The sequence below is a fragment of the Ovis aries genome, chromosome 15, assembly GCF_016772045.2.
Source record: "Ovis aries strain OAR_USU_Benz2616 breed Rambouillet chromosome 15, ARS-UI_Ramb_v3.0, whole genome shotgun sequence".
NCBI classification, from domain to species: domain Eukaryota; kingdom Metazoa; phylum Chordata; class Mammalia; order Artiodactyla; family Bovidae; genus Ovis; species Ovis aries.
The window spans coordinates 65,718,732-65,735,090 of record NC_056068.1 but is presented as its reverse complement, the minus strand read 5'-3'; the positions used below and the strand labels follow the sequence as shown (position 1 = coordinate 65,735,090).

Genomic DNA, 16,359 nt, shown 5'->3' with positions numbered 1-16,359 from the left:
ACTGGACAGTGAGTGCCGACTACCTGCAGATCAAGAAAGAGGAGAAATCTGGAACAAAGCCTGAGCTCAGGACGTGGGGTGAGGTCTGGGGAGAGACGTGCATGGTGGACACACAGCATCTCTGGAGGAAAGAATTCCTTGGATGGTTTCCATCGTTCCCAATCTGGCAGAATGAGCTAGCACAAGCTGTCTCAGATGGGTGCCTGGATGTCGTCCGTCTCTCACACTGTTAGTCCAGCAGCCTAAAGGTTCTGGAGGGTTCAACTTGGGCTTTTGCGGAGAGATGGAGCCAGAGGGAGGGTGGCCAGCCTGGAGGAGGGGGTCCCCATGATGGCCCCCTTTCAACAAACGTTTCAACAAACGTGTTGAGCTTTGTGCAAAATGTTGTGTTCGCTGCGGAGAGCAAAGAGGAGCATAAATCTGATATGAGGCCTCACACAGGGGCTGGAGCACAGTGGTGAGGGGTAGGTGGGGGAAGTTTCAGGAGCAATCATTAGTTGAGCATCTAGTATGTACTGTACCCAAACAGGAGAGGCCTCACTGACATGATCTCCTGATTGCTTTGCAGAAAAGGAAACTGAGGTTGATATGCTAAGTCATTTTACAGTCATGGTTAGTGATGAAACTGGGATTCAAGCCCAGGGCTGATAGCAGAGCCCTTGCTCCTGACCTTCCGGAAGCCAGCACGCACATCTGTGTTAAAACCAGGTCAACGCAGCAAATGTCAGGGCAGAGGGTACAAATGAGAGCAGGCTGGGGAGTCAGAGGAGGCAGAGTTATGAAGAGGGGGCTTCTCAGATGGGCCTAGTCCTCTGAGGGTCAGACAGACTGCATGGCGGTCTGTTCATTCATTCCCTCCCTCAGAGGAGAGGTCTACGCCATGCCTGGCCTACAGGGGAGCCACATGCAATGAGTCTATGGAAGCGAAATGAAAGTGAAGTCGCTCAGTCGTGTCTGACTCTTTGCGACCCGTGGACTGTAGCCCACCAAGCTCCTCCTTCCATGGGATTCTCCAGGCAAGAATACTGGAGTGGGTTGCCATTTCCTTCTCCAGAGTCTATGGAGGAGACCGACAAATAATCAGGCCATGAGTAACACAGCATGGTAAGGTCTGGGATGTGGTTCGGGGTCTGTAGAAGGTAGGGGAGGCACACACAACTCATCTGGGGTAATTCCGCAGGCCCGACCATCCTAGTGGGCCTGTAATACAGCTGTTGGCAGCTCTGCCGGGCCCCTGCCCAGCGACAGGGCAGCCTCTTCCTCCTCTGTGTTCAGCCCTCCGCAGCTCAGAGACGTTAAGTAATTTACTCCAAGGCACACAGCTGAAGCCCACCCTGGTGGTTTCCACAGCCCTGCTCCCTCTGCGGCCAGCCCTGCCTCTCTTAGCACAGTTCCCTGACACTGACCCGGAGGCTGCCAGCTCCTCCTCCTGCCTTCTGGGCACAATGTTCTGGCTCTCAAGCCTGGGTGTGGACACAGCAGAGACCACAGGGGCGGCTGGGCTGTGTGAGTCCCCTGGGCAGACAGTGTATGCTTGCAAAGCTCCCCCCAACGTTCAGAGCCGCCTCCCAGAGAAGAGACCACAGGGGCCCCTTGGGAGGCCTTTAAACTGCATAGTAGGCTTGGAGCCGATAGTCAGCTCGCCACACTGTGGCTGCTTGCCCTCTTTGCCTTCTATTTCTTATTTGCATCAAGGAAAGCTGGGCCCTGCCATTCAGAGCAGGAAGTCGCCATAGGGGATTGCTGAACTGTGGGTCTCCCGCCTGATGCCTAAAAGCTGGCCCCTCCTTGGCAAGGGGGCCCACAGAGGAGCAGCAAGAGGGGCTGGACCCTGACACCTCCTGCACCCCCCTCCCAGCCTCCTCCTGTATTTGCTCCTGCCTCACTCCCCAGGCGCCCTGCGGAGCCCTGGCATTCGTCCCCCTGCTCTGAAGCCAGCCCTGGCAGCTCCTTTCAAACCCCTAGAGAGAAGCAAAGCCCAGAGGAGGCGGTTCTTTGTTGGGGACTCAGTTCCCAGGCCTTTGATCTCCCAGGCTTTCGGCCGGGCCCCACCAGAGTGGCCCCTGTCAGGGGGATATTACAATGCCTGCCCATCAGGTCCACGGTGGGCGTCTCTCTTTAGGCCCCAGCACCTGAAAGTCCATGAATGCCGACTGGTCAAGAGGACAAGTTACCATATCTTGAGGCAAAGGACCCTCCCCCTGGAGACACAATGGAGAGAGATGAGTGGGAGGCCCGGGCTTTTGTGCGGGAGAAACGAGCACTAACTGAGCCAGGGCAGCGGCCTGGAAACCTGGGAAACTGGAAAGGTAGAAATGTGGGCCTGGCCTCTGACAAAGAGGCCTGTTTTGTTTTTGGTTTTTTTTTTTCAAGATTTCACTATTTTCCTCCTCACCCACTACTCTCTCTGCCCAAGAAAAGTGACAGCTTTGGAGGGAAGGACACACACACACGCTCACTCCATCATGTCCCGGGACTCACCTTTTCTCTCTGAAGCAAGCCTTGCACATCCATGGGGTGAGGCTTAACTCTCAGACCCACTGGCCTGGCTGGCAAGAAGAGGGTCCACCCGTGAGTCCCTGGCTCAACCTGCCTGAGCCCGTGAAAACAGGTAGGGAGCCCCTAGGAGGCCACTTCTCCAGCTCTGATCACCTACCCCGCATGACCCTGGGGACATTTATTATCAATGCAGAGTCTGAGGTCACGACAGCATGCATCCCCAGAATCTGGTAGGATTACATGCCAAGGGCTTGCTCAGGTGACAGGTGTTTTGAGATGCTGGGCCCAGCTGCCCTTCACCCCTCTCACCCTGTCAGGTCCAGAGAGGTCGTGGGAAAAGCCTCCTGAGATTTCTCATGTCCACCGCCTCTGCTCCATCTCTCTCTACCTCGGCCGGTTGTCACAACAGGCAGCTACCTCTTCCACAGACAGGAGAAGAGCTTCTGTTCAACTGAGGGGGAGACTGAGCTGCAGAGAGTCCTCTCTTTATCTAGAAAGGGGTGTCCTCCATAAGGAAGGGCGCTGTGGTGGCCATTTTAGCTTTTTGGTGTCCAGGGGTTGAGGATGAGGTCCTGGCCCCGGATGCCTCTGGCACTAAGGACCGTGTGGACAAAGAATGCCGCCTGCCATACCACTAAACAAAGGATGCCCTGGCCATCGAGCCAGCAGCCACTGCAGCTACCCTGGACTGTGCACCCTCAGGGGATTCAGGATGGAGAAAAGCTACAGGAGAGCAGGCCTAGACGTTAGGGGATGTATCAAAGGACTTTGAGATCAACAGGTACACGCTGCTATATTTAAAATGGATAACCAACAAGGTCCTGCTGTATAGCACAGGCACTCTGCTCAATGTTATGTGGCAGCCTGGATGGGAGGGGAGTTTGGGGGAGTATGGATCCATGTATATGTTTGGCTGAGTCCCTTTGCTGTCCACCTGAAACTATCACAACACTGTTAATTGGCTATAGTCCAATATAAAATATAAAATATACTCCAGTATAAAATAGACTCCAATATAAAAGTTTTTTTAAAAAAGGAATGACTTCAATGAGCCCAGACTCTTGCATCTTCCCATATGTAGAAAAGCACTAAATTCACGAACTTGAGATATCTATTTTTCTTTAATTAACAGTATTCTCTCATTGGAATAACAATATTCCAACTACCTGGTCTTCGTTGCAAACATTTCTATATATCCTGGTTCTTCCCTTCCCTCTTTGGAATAGTCCTCCAGAGCTATCTGAGAGGCTGTCTTCTATGCTCAAGTACTTAGTTTGTCCATTGACTAAAACATAATTCTCAGTTTTTAGGATGTACATTTTTTCAGTCAACAACTGAGAAGGAAGGACCAGCTTCTCTACGGCCCCTCAGCGCCATCAGTCACCTCTTGGAGCTGACAGGGTGGGTGGAGGGCGGGCGGAGTATGGGAGAACAGCTGGCCAAGGGCAAAGAGCTGGGGGCTTTGAAAGCCTGTCTCCAACAGCCGAATGACCTTGACCTTCACTTGCCTCACCTGTGAGTGGGAACGTGCAGCCCACCCTGCACAGTGCCCAGGACGTGGTGTGTCCCAGAGCTTCCCCTGCCGTCAGCCACTCTGCAACTCTAAAGCTCTCTCAGTTCCTCAAACATTGGACCCTCTTGCTCCCCCCACCCACCTCCCCATAACCTCAAAAGCCTCCCAGAGATCCTTCTCTTTGCCTGGTCAGTCTTCCCTCCGTTGACTCAGCTAACTTGTATTCATCCTCCAGGTCCCACTGCAGAGATCACCTCCTCCAGGGAGTCTGCTTGCCCAGTCCAGGTGAAGTCCTCTTGCTGTGGGCCCTGGACTTCCCCACTCAGAGCACTTGTACACTGATGAGTCATCATCTAGTGTTTGTGACTTCCTTATTGGTCCCTGTGCCAGAGGGCAGGGGTGGGTCAGTTTTGTCACAGATATCACCTGCAGCACTTCATGAGGTCCCAGGGACAGGGTCTTCTTAGTACACATTTGTTGAAATAATAATATAATAAAAAAGTAATCAAAAGAAGGTCATTTCCTCCCCTCTTGGGTTCTATTGTGACAACGCCCCAGAGACAAGGACTGTCCTTGGCACAAGAATAAAACCTCAGGCCTTTGATTACAATCTGATGAAAGTATGTATGAGTCTTATTATAGCTGAAAAGTTGAAGGCATCACCTCTTAGAGCAAGTCCTCACTGAACAAACTTCCAAATCCACTCGTGTTCCCAGCTCCAGGCCTAGCAGATGGTGGGGTCCCTGCCATGGCCCAGCTAACCTGCTGGCATGCTGACATCTCCCTGTATCCTCCTGCCCAAAACTTGGGAGCCAGCTGGCCTGGCCAGAGCAGGAAGGTGGCGCCCAGCCCACAGGGAGGGCAGGGGACTGTTTTCCTTCAGCTGGCTCTTGCCAGCTTCTGGGTGGAATCAGGGAAGGAGGGAGGGAAGGAGGGAGGGAGGGTGGAGGACCAGGCAGGCAGAAGACTGGGGCCAGCACCCTCAGATTTGTGGTGACTGTGGTTAAACTGGTGTCTCCAGAGAAATATGAAGGGCCCCAAAAACTGCGGCAGGCCCTGCTTTCTTCTGCAGTCGGGAGGCCCGGGAAGGGGTGGGAAGCCCGCTGGAGGCTGCTCCTCCCCTCTTTTCTTTGAAACCCAGCTCTGTCTCCATTCAAGCAAGAAGAGGGGATAAAGGGTTTCAAATTCTGGAAATCCCTTTCCACCTCTGCACCTGTGTGTGGGTGCTGGTTACCCCAGCCTCGGGTACCACCCATCCATCTAACAAATAGTTTTTGACTGTCGCCTCTATGCCCAGGCTTCCTAGGTGGCGCAGCAGTAAAGCATCTGCTTGCCAATGCAGGAGATGTAAGAGATGCAGGTTCAATCCCTGGGGTTGGGAAGATCCCCTGAAGTAGGAAATGGAAACCCACTCCATTGCCAGGACAGAGGAGCCTGACGGGCTATAGTTTATGGGGTCACAAAGAGTCAGACGTGACTTAGCGACTGAGTATGCACACACACTGCATTGCCAGGCACCATTTTGGCTGCTGAAGTTAGAATCACAAACCAAAAGTTCCTGCATTTGCAGGGGGTGGGTGGTTCCATTTCAGAGAGTAACTGAGGAATACCTTTAATGATATTCTATAGCTATTTCCTCATCTAGACTGTAGTCTCACTGAAAGAAGGAATAGACCCATTTCATCTCTAGATTCTCCGGGGTGACTAGTACAGAGCCTGAATTTTAGCTTTACAGCCACTGAAGGATGCCTCAGTGGGATTTGTCCCCCAGTCCAGCAGCCCCTGTCCTGCACGTGAAGTCCCTGGCAGTACCTACAGGAATGCAGTGGGCAGCCAGCAGCTGGATCTCCAGCCACACACCCAGTAACCTGGCTTCATGTTTTGAGCCACTTTCGAAAGGAAATTCATCACTGGTGGTTTTTCCAGTCACGAGGGTGTGGGCTGCAGTCAGGCATGGTTTTTGGTATCAGATACAAGAAAATTAACACTGCAGGCACCAAAACAGATCAAAGCCACTGATCAAAGATGTGAATCAGACCAGCACCACCACAGAAGTTCGGTATCCGTTCCTGGGGAGGAATCGCCAAGCGGGGAGGTTACTGCAACAACCAGGCCAGAGGGAAACATGAGCAGCGAACATGCAGAGGTTTGCATGACCCACGTGGGAAGCAAAGGGCTTGGTGGGTCATCAGGGCTCAGGGAAACATAACTGGTACCAGTCACTGGGGCTCCTGGCAGCGCGAGAGCCGGCCCCCTTACCCAATGTGTACGTGGGGCCTGAGAGGCCGCGGTCCTCGCTGATGCCAAGGAAAGGAGAAACCACCTGCTTCACCAGCTCCTCCAGCTGCAAATAACCCTCACTTGGGCCTGTGGGCTCGTGAACACTCTGGAAATAAACAGCCAAGAGAGACAGGTCAGTCCAAGTCTCCATGGCCAGCGGATTCTGGCCACCCTCCCACTACATTCAAAGCAGGCTGTATCCTTGCGGCTGAATGAAGGAAACCCAGGCTTGGAGCGCCAGGCACTGGTCCCAGGTGGCAGTGATCAGAACTGTGTGTGGCAAGCACCGTGGCTGCTGCGGTGGGATCCCACCCCAAAGCAGGGCCAGTGGGACTGTCCCCACCCCAGCTCCAAGCACCGTGGCCGCTGCGGAGGGATCCCACCCCAAAGCAGGGCCAGTGGGACTGTCCCCACCCCAGCTCCAGGGCTGAGGTCTGACTGGGCCCAATCACAGCCAGCTCACCCTCTCCGTCACAACAACTGTTCCACACCAGGCACACAGGAGCTTTATGGAAGCACTTTATATGTTTCATAGCACCTGCCAACAACCCTCACCATCCCCCCTTTTACACACAAGGAAAGTTAAGAGTCAGAAAGCTTATGTAACTTGCCCAGGAAAATACAGCTGGTAAGCGGCCAAAACCCAGGACTGGCACACAAGCTGCCTGGCTCTGAGCCCATCTTACTGCTCCTTGTTAACAGGCTAGAAAAGAAAGCAGGAGAGAATCTGGAAAAGGCCAGAACGGCAGAAGAAAGGGAGCATCACTGTGGATCAGACACACATTTAGTACCAAGATGAAGGGTCGGATCAAAAGGACGGGAGTCCTCGGAGCTACAAGGAGCTGGAAAGTCATCGAGGTTTTCTAGAAAACCAGCTAACTCTGAAGGAATTCAGTTTCTTGCTGGAAAGGCGTGGAAGCCACATGTTTGTGTGGAGGGCCTGCAAGAAAGCAAGGCTTCGTGGGCGCTGCGCTCAGCCCAAAGGGCCAACTGTCAAAGTCTCAAAGCGGAAGAGATTTTAAATCACCTCGTTTGAAAAGAGAAAACTGTCCCCTGCACTGGAGTTTAGGAGCTGGGACCAAGAAGCGGGAGGGCCAGTCCTACAGGTTGGGTGGAAACCCCTGGGTGAAGTGCAAGCTCCAAGGAAGCTGGCTGATGTGGTACCTCGTCAGCTTCATCACAGTGAGATGGAGGCAGCTGGGGGCAGTGGGAGGGAGGGGTGGCTTACCAAAACAAAAAGGAAGGCTGAGGAGGGGGCTATGAGGCAGAAGACTTGGTTTCAGGACTGGGAAGGGGTCAGAATTGATGCAGAGGAAATGTGAGTCGAGGTTGTCTGGCACTTGAGGGGGCTGCTAATGGGAGAAGACCTGAGGGTTTTTCACATCCCTCAGCAAGAGCAGAAGCACTGGGAAAGGCCAGCAACATGCCTCACTTGATACTCAACAAGGACCTACTGTAGAACACAGGGAACTTTACTCAGTGCCCGTAATAACCTATATGAGAAAATGACCTAAAAGATAAGAGGTTCATGTACACCTGTAACTGAATCACTTCGCAGTACCCCTGAAAGTAACACAACATTATAAATCAACTGTATTGCAATATAAAACAAAAATTAAAAAAAATAAAAACAGGTGGAACTTCAGAACTACTAATATGTGTAATGTGCTAAGTCACTCAGTTGTGTCTGGCTCTTTGCAACCCATGCGCTGTAGCCCTCCAGGCTTCTCTGCCACAGGATCCTCTGAGCAAGAATACTGGAGTGGGTTGCCATTTCCTTCTCCAGGGGATCTTCCCGACCTAGGAATCGAACCTGGGTCTTCTGTGTCTCCTGCACTGGCAGGTGGGTTCTTTACCACTGGCAATGCTGCTGCTGCTGCTGCTGTTAAGTCGCTTCAGTCGTGTCCGACTCTGTGCAACCCCATAGACAGCAGCCCACCAGGCTCTCCCGTCCCTGGGATTCTCCAGGTAAGAACACTGGAGTGGGTTGCCATTTCCTTCTCCAGTGCATGAAAGTAAAAAGTGAAAGTGCAGTTGCTCAGTCGTGTCTGACTCTTAGCGACCCCATGGACTGCAGCCTACCAGGCTCCTCCATCCGTGGATTTTCCAGGCAAGAGTACTGGAGTGGGGTACCATTGCCTTCTCCGACCACTGGCAATACGGTATTACAAAAACTTCTTTGTTTTAAAAAAAAAAAGTATCAACCACAACTAACTATAGAATTACATGTTGAGAAAAGAAAGGCTTCACTTAGGAAGGCACACAAGACTCTCCACAAAGGTGAGGGGATCCTCCAGGTGGCAGAAGGGAGAGGGGAGCCTTATTCATGCTCCCAGAGACCCACCCACAGCCTCAAAAGCAGAGCAGTTTCAGCCCCAAAACCACCTTGGTTGGGTTTCAGAGCTGAGGACACTTTTATCTCATTTTTTCACACCTTGATATTTCTCATCTGCCATCTCCTCACAAGACTCGTTCACTCTACGATTCCTAAGCGCTACACAAGAGAGGGATGCAGAATGGGAAGAGGCAAGAAGTGGTTAGAAAATTCTGAGCTGCATCAGAATCCCTGGGCAGAGAACCTGACTTGCACACAGCCCTCTGGGAAGGAGCTGCCCTTGGCTTGCCTGCTGGACTGGCTATGTAGTTGCAAGGCTCAGCACAAGATGAAAATGTGGGGTCCCTTGTTCAAAAATTAAGAATTTCCGGATGGTGATGAAAAGTGAAAGTGTTAGTCACTCGGTCATGTCTGACTCTTTGCTACCCTATGGTCTGTAGCCTGCCAGGCTCCTCTGTCCATGGGTTTGTCCCAGCAAGAATACTGGAGCAGGCAGCCATTCCGTTCTCCAGGCGGTCTTCCCAACCCAGAGATCGAACCCAGGTCTCCTGTATTGCAGGCAGACTCTTTACCATCTGAGCCGTCAGGGAAGAGAATTAAACCCAGCATGGAATCCTGTTGGTGGGGGGAACGGGGGTGGGGGAGGACCCTGGGGCATTGGCTGGTAGTGGGCACACTGGCTTGATTGGGCGGGTCCCCTCAGAAGGCACCATTCCAGGACAGTCTCAGACCTACCTGCGCCTGCCAGGGAGAATCAGATCTCCAGGGTGGTCAAAGTCTCTGGTTCAGCCTCTTCCTGAACAGCCTAAGGATAGGCCCTCATGACCCATGGGAGGAAAGGCTGAGCCCCTTGTACGTTTTGAGGGGGGAGGGGTTGGTTCAGGGCCATTTTCGAAATGCACTGGCAAAGAGAAATGACTCTTCTCTCTGTAGGAGAGGTAGGCAGGGAAAAACCAGCCTCAGATCTCTTGATGCTGTGGACAGTGGGGGCCCAGGCAGAGAAAACAGCAGTTCCAGCTACTGGGGCCCAACTTCCCTGCAGCGGGGATGGTCTGAGGGCAATACAACCTGCACATTTCCTTTAGATCCAGAAGCCGTCACCCCTGCCCCCAAGAGTTAGTCCTGGGCTGGGGAAAGACCCGCCTTTGTCACTCTCACACCCCCAGCCTCTGGCTTCCTGACTCCCAGAGGGAAGAACATGTCCCAGGAGGCCCTCAGGGAAATGACGCCAAATTCCCCGCATTACAGGGACCATCGCTTATGGGGCATCTCCAAGTGTCCTGGGAGACTGCGGGAGGAGAGGGACCTTGACAGTGCTCGTTGCACGCACAGCAAATGGACAAAAGAACTGGAACGTGACGGATGACACTACAGAACACGAAACTGAGCCAGGGTGCTCCAGCCACAGGGCCACTTTCCCTCTTCCTGCAGTGATGTCTCCGCCGCGCCTCACCTGCAGGATGAGCAACATCTGGACGATGGATGAGGGCGGCTGGGGCTGCGCTAGCAGCAGCAAGTCCTCCAGCTTCACCTTCAGCAGCACCAGGTCGCGGAAGCCCAGCAGGGAAATCTGGCGGATGGTCAGCTCCTGGCCCTGGCGGAAGGGAAGAGGCAGAGGCAGGAGGTGAGACCTCGTGGGATCTGTCACCAACCACGTGGGAGCCAGGACCACAATCAGAGGGTGGGACCAGTGTCTCCAAGGCCCAAGGGGGCTGTTGAGAAGACTAGTTGACCCCTGTTCCTTCAGAATGAAAGTTTCCTTTAAGATAAGGTATGACTCATGGGTTCAAAAAGATCCATGTGCCCCAATGTTCACAGCGGCATTATTTATAATAGCTGAGACATGGAAACAGCCTAAATGCCCATAGGCAGAGGGCTGAATAAAGAAGCTGTGCACACACACACACACACACTGGAACACTACTTAGCCATAAAAAGAATGGAATTTTGCCCTTTGCAACAACAAGGATAAATCTGGAGGGTATTTATGCTAGGTGAAATCAGTCAGACAGATAAAGACAAATGCTGTACCTTATCACTTAGAAAACAAACGAATGAATATAACAAAACAGAAACAGACTCATAGAGAATAAACTAGTGGTTACTAATGAGGAGGGAGAAGGCAATGGCACCCCACTCCAGTACTCTTGCCTGGAAAATCCCATGGACGGAGGAGCCTGGTAGGCTGCAGTCCATGGGGTCGCTAAGAGTCAGACACGACTGAGCATCTTCACTTTCACTTTCCACTTTCATGCATTGGAGAAGGAAATGGCAACCCACTCCAGTGTTCTTGCCGGGAGAATTCCAGGGATGGGGGAGCCTGGTGGGCTGCCATCTATGGGGTCGCGCAGAGCTGGATGCGACTGAAGCGACTTAGCAGCAGCAGCAGCAGCAGTGAGGAGAGGGAAGGGGCAGGGGTAACACAGGGGCAGAGGATAAACAGGTACAAACTACTAGGTATAAAATAAGCTACAAGGATATATTGTACAGCACAGGGAATATAGCCAGTGTCTTACAATAACTTTAAATGGAGTACACTCTATAAACCCATTGAATCACTGTATTGTAAACCAATATTGTATCATTGTAAACTAATACTGTAAATCAATCATACATCAACAAAAAAAGTAAGGTGTGACTCAACCTGCCTAAATGACCCAAAGATATACAAGACACATATATTGAGGGTCGTGCTGTGCTGTGAGTGGTCAGGAAGGAGGAAGAGGAGGAAAAACCAGAGGAAAGATAGACAGCACCTCCCTTCACTCAAGGCTGTGTCCTCAGCTTCAGCCATTCAATATTTGTGGACCTATCATATGCCAGACAAAGAAGGAAATACAGGACCTGTTAAGACTCTTCTGCCAATGCAAGTAACATAGGAAGAAAAATCACTGAAGACGTAGAAGAAAAGGATTTGTTCAACCACGTAGATAGGGGCTGAGGATGAAAACAGTGACTGATAAGTGTAAGAGCTGATCCTTATCTTAGTAAGGCTAAGTAAGACCCCTACCTCTGACAATGTGCTGGGCTTGATTCTCAATATGCTAGATATAAATGGCACATTTAATCCTCATGACCACTTCTGAGATAGATACTGTAATAAAACCCAATCCACAGAAGAACAACCCTATACCCAGACTGACAGGACTTTACCCAAAGTAGAGCTGGATCTCAAAGATAAAGTATTTGATTCTAGAGCTCCTAAAGCTTCCCAAAACAGAAGGGGGAAAGGAGGGCCCATTCTCAGATACTCCTTTCACATGTGTACACAGCACATACCCCAAATTGGCTGGTCTTAAAGAAGATGAGATATTATCGAGGTATCCTCCCAAAGGGATGTGGCCTCCCATTCCTCAAGTTGGTCAAGGCTTAAGGAAGTTTTGCACGTCCTATAACTCCTTAGGGTTTACAGAAACACAGGCAAGAGTGGCTTTGCCATTCTCACAGCCCTCTACTCTAATCCCAAGACATACACCCCACCCACACCTCACAGGCTCAGTTTAACCATTTCTTCTTAATTTTTTTTTCTTTAGTTCTAAGTTTTTTCTTTTTTTGGCTGCTGGAAACAAGCAGGATCTTAGTTCCCTGACCAGAGATCAAACCCGTGCCCCTGAAGTGGAAGTATGGCGTCTTAATCCCAGACCACCAGGGAAATCCCTAACCACTCCTTCTTGATTGCCTTCCCTGGCCACCCCCAATGGCGGTGATCCCCCCACCTTTCCCAAGGTCCTAGAATTTCTATTCTTTGCACCACATCTTAGCAGTTGGCACTGACTGCCTATCTCATAGGTGTCTATGCCCTTGTTTCTGCTCCAGGACTCCATTCACTCTACAAGATGGAAAAAGGCAGGCAAGTTTCCACACCCTTGAATACAGCAGGCACTCAAACACCTTTATCCAGTAAGGAAACAAGTCTCACGCAGACACTTACGCAGCAAGTTAGTGTCTAGACTAATAGACGCCCCGAGGGTGTTATTACCAGTAGTAAGAGCCCAGGGGTTCTCCAAGTGGGGTATCTGTATCAGCAGCAGCACTTGGGAAATTGTGGGTGGGGGAGGTGGCTGAGGCAACAGCATATGTTGCCACATCTTACAATTTTTCTTAAAAAAAAAAAATATATATATATATATATATATTTTTTTTTGCTTAGTTATTTAGCTGCTCTGGGTCTTAGTTACAGCATGCACAATCTTCACTCTTCATTGCTGCATGCGAGGATCTTTAGTTGTGGCAAGTGAACACTTAGTTGCGGCCTGAGGGATCTAGTTCCCTGACCAGGGACTGAACCTGGCTCCCCGCACTGGGAGCATGGAGTCTTAGCCTCTGGACTACCAAGGAAGTCCCAGATCTTGCAATTTTTTAGGAGAAGCAGGACAGTGTCATCCTCAGATCCACACAACTGGGCTCCTGCCTGAATCTGGGGCTAAGGGAGCCCTTCTTGACCCTCCAATACCAGGGCCAAGCCCACTCAGCTTCCTCACTCCCCACTCTAACTCCATCTAGCAGGGAATTCCCTGGCAGTCCAATGATTAAGTCTCTGAGCTTCCACTGCAGAGGGTGAGGGTTTGATCCCTGGTCCTCTGGTCAAGGAACTAAGATCCTGCATGCCTCGAAGCATGGTGAAAAAAAGAAAAAACCCATCTGGGTATCTCTATCTTGGAAATCCCTGCTGACACAGTCTTAAGAAGGACCTAGGTCTACACCCCTTCTCCAGTAGGGCTGCCAAATAAACCAGAGGCTGTCCAGTTACATTTGAATAACTTTCTAGTATAAGTATGTCCCAAACATTGCATTGTTTATTATTTACCTCAAATTTAACTAGGCATCCTGCAGGTCAATTTGTGTTATTTGGCAACCCTGCCTCCCAGGCGTGTTGTCTTAAGACCCACTGCTGGCCGAGGAGTGAGTATTGCAACGAAGGGACAAGTTTGTGGACAGAGAGGGTGAGCCATCCACAGAAAAGCTATAAATCCTCTCATGGGGGCGCAGCAGGGAGCCAAGGATGGGATGAAAACAGCAGTGGGCTGCAGGCCACACGCTTCTACTGGAATTGTTAGGGGCAAACTGGAATTGGAAAACGGGACTCTGAAGGCGTAATCTCCAGATTTTAAAATATTTGACATGTAGTTAAAAGAATCCAGAATTCCTTTAAAACAGCATTCAGAGCAAACAAAGCCCATGGGCCCTTACCCCTGGTACAAGGTAATTCCTACCAATGGCTTCACATCTAATCTAACCTGATTGCATGCAAAGCCTTAACCCCAACGGGAAGAGCTACTGTGAGCACACAGCAACGGAAGCCTATGACGGACACGTACACTTTAGAGAAGAACATCTATTGGTCAGTCTGCCTGAGGGCGTGTCCATTCTGACCAGGCACTGACCAATCCTGTTCTTGGCCCCTGCAGGAGGGTGGAGGGAAACCAGCCCATGGTAGAAATGAGCTGAGCTCGCAGAATAAGAAGCATAAGAGATGCTGTTCATCTCGTACTCTAAATTCCTCATCCTGCAAGAGATGAAACGGAGCCATGCTCAGAGACGGGAAATGAGTTTGCCCACATGCAGCTACAGATTCCCAGTCCGCAGTTCTTTCTGCTACATCATGGGCCTTCTTGTCTTCAGGAAATCGCTTACGGAGAGCAGGGAACACTACTCCTTTCCCGGAATTTGGGAGTCACAGGAAACTTGCCAGACAACTGTGCTTCAAAGAAAGCGGGGAGGGGAAAAAAGGAAAGAAAAGGGGGAAAAGTCTCCTTCCCCCATCTTTCCTTACTTCTGAAAAGTAAGAAGAAACAAACCACTCTAAGATACAGACATACTCAAAACCAAGAGGGAAAGGAGAGCCTACAGATTGCTAGGTATGCAGGCATTGTTTGCTGCTTGAGGTTAGATGCTAAATATAGAACAGAGTGCCCTCCAAAGATGTCCGAAGTCCTGATCCAACTCCGGCAGTGCCCAGGCTCCTGGTTTTCCCCCATTCGCTGGCATGCCCCAGGGGGCACCGGTCAAGGAGTAAGTAAGACAGAGTGCCCAGGCCGGAGGAGATCGTTCCCCAGTGAGACTGACCTGAACTGGATAGAATATGGCCTGCAGGGTGGGGAGAGTCTCAGTGAAGAAGTGGTCCCAGACTTCAGCCAGAACCTCAATGCGATTTTCACCTACACGAGGGCGAGAAGATGGGAGGGGAGAAAGAAAGAAAAGAATGTGGTCATTACTCACAGGAGTGGTTGGGAGGCAGTTCCTAGTCAAATGGAGCACAGGCGGGGGTGTTGTGGGAGAAAGCTCATTACCTACATTGGATCTCCAAGTTCCACTACAGTAAACATGGAATTGGATGGGAAGATGATCAAGAATATGCAAATATGCCTTCTCTCCCTCAATCCACAAAAGGCAGCTGAATTTTGAAAAGCACATAATAACTGCAATCATCATAAGAATGGTTACAGCATGATCAGGCTCTGTGCTAGACTATTATCTATAAGCAATCTCATGAATGGACGCTGTTACCCTGCTTTACAGCTCGGACACGCCAGGCATCTGGGCTCAAAGGAACACAGGTAGAAGGCCAAGCTGGGCTTCCAGGACCCATGTTCTTGCCCATATAATCCAGCAAGATCAAGTGCACAGTTATATATTATCTTTTTTTTGTTTTTGCAATCACTAAGACACTGGTTTTTCAGTCTAGATTTGAGCTATCACTGGAGAAAGGTGGAAAGAGGACTGAGAAACTATCACCTGCACCCACTGTAACTCTGAATGGTCATCTGCAAAACACAGCCACCTCCTGACGCCGTATCACGCCCCGGGGGTCAGGAAGCCCAAGTCCTGGCAAGCGCTCCCCTCAGGCTAGATGGACACAGGTCACCCTACACCACCGGAAGGCTGTTTGAGGAACTTCTGCACTTGCAGGAAAGGCGGGCACTGGCAGAGGGGAGTCTGCACGGTGGCTGCTGTTTAATGACCTAGATAACAGAGCTGACTGGGCACTGTCTCTGCCCAGCTGAGGCAGGGAAACTGGGTCAGCCAAGATTAGACACTGAGAGATGCGTCTGGCAATACGTTGCCAGATCCACTGAACAGATCTTGAAAGATTCACTTAGTGATGTCCATCTATTAGTTTAACGGACAACAAAAGCAGTGGCTGGGAGAGAGAACAGAATGAAGCCATGACTTTAGCTGGCAGGACCAAAGATGTGCCGATTTTTAAAGTCAGAGTGAAATACACCAGGGAAAATGCAAATCCATAACACCCTCTACTCTCCTTTGTAAATTACACTCTGTTGGAATCACTCATTCACTTCTCTGTCTCCTCCACTAGAACGGGAGTTAAGGGCACCGGCCCTGTTTTCCTGTTCACCTTTCTATTTCTAGTGCTTAGCATGGTGCCAGACACATTGGTAATTCACTGTTTGGAAATCTTTGATTGAATGAATGGCAAGTATTGAGTATATGATGCTGCTGCTAAGTCGCTTCAGTCGTGTCTGACTCTGTGCAACCCCATAGACGGCAGCCCACAAGCGCCCCCCCCCCCCCGCCCCCCGCCCTGGGATTCTCCAGGCGAAAACACTGGAGTGGGTTGCCATGAGTATATAGGTTTTTTTAAATGCCAGGGCTGGTGAGTGGAAGGAGGTTACCTTTTAACCTGGGACAGGTTACCTTTTAATATGGGACAGGACAGAGCAGGCAGGATTTAACAGTCAGCTCCAACATTTTCCTTTGCTCTTAGATAAAG

At 50.8% G+C, this 16,359-nt stretch overlaps 1 protein-coding gene across 8 annotated transcripts in view; it reads right to left on the bottom strand.

The window, feature by feature from the left end:
* Window positions 1–16,359, bottom strand: part of PRR5L (proline rich 5 like) — a 157,441-nt gene that overhangs the window by 4,106 nt on the left and 136,976 nt on the right. For 7 of the 8 annotated variants that reach the window (XM_060400060.1, XM_042233362.2, XM_042233364.1 and 4 more), the window contains 3 exons: window positions 14,694–14,785; window positions 10,081–10,221; window positions 6,272–6,398 (listed from right to left, as the gene is read on the bottom strand). In XM_060400060.1, the coding sequence (XP_060256043.1) occupies window positions 6,272–6,398; window positions 10,081–10,221; window positions 14,694–14,785 (360 nt within the window). The remainder of the gene's footprint in view (window positions 1–6,271; window positions 6,399–10,080; window positions 10,222–14,693; window positions 14,786–16,359) is intronic. The other variant, XM_042233365.1, reaches the window with a different exon arrangement.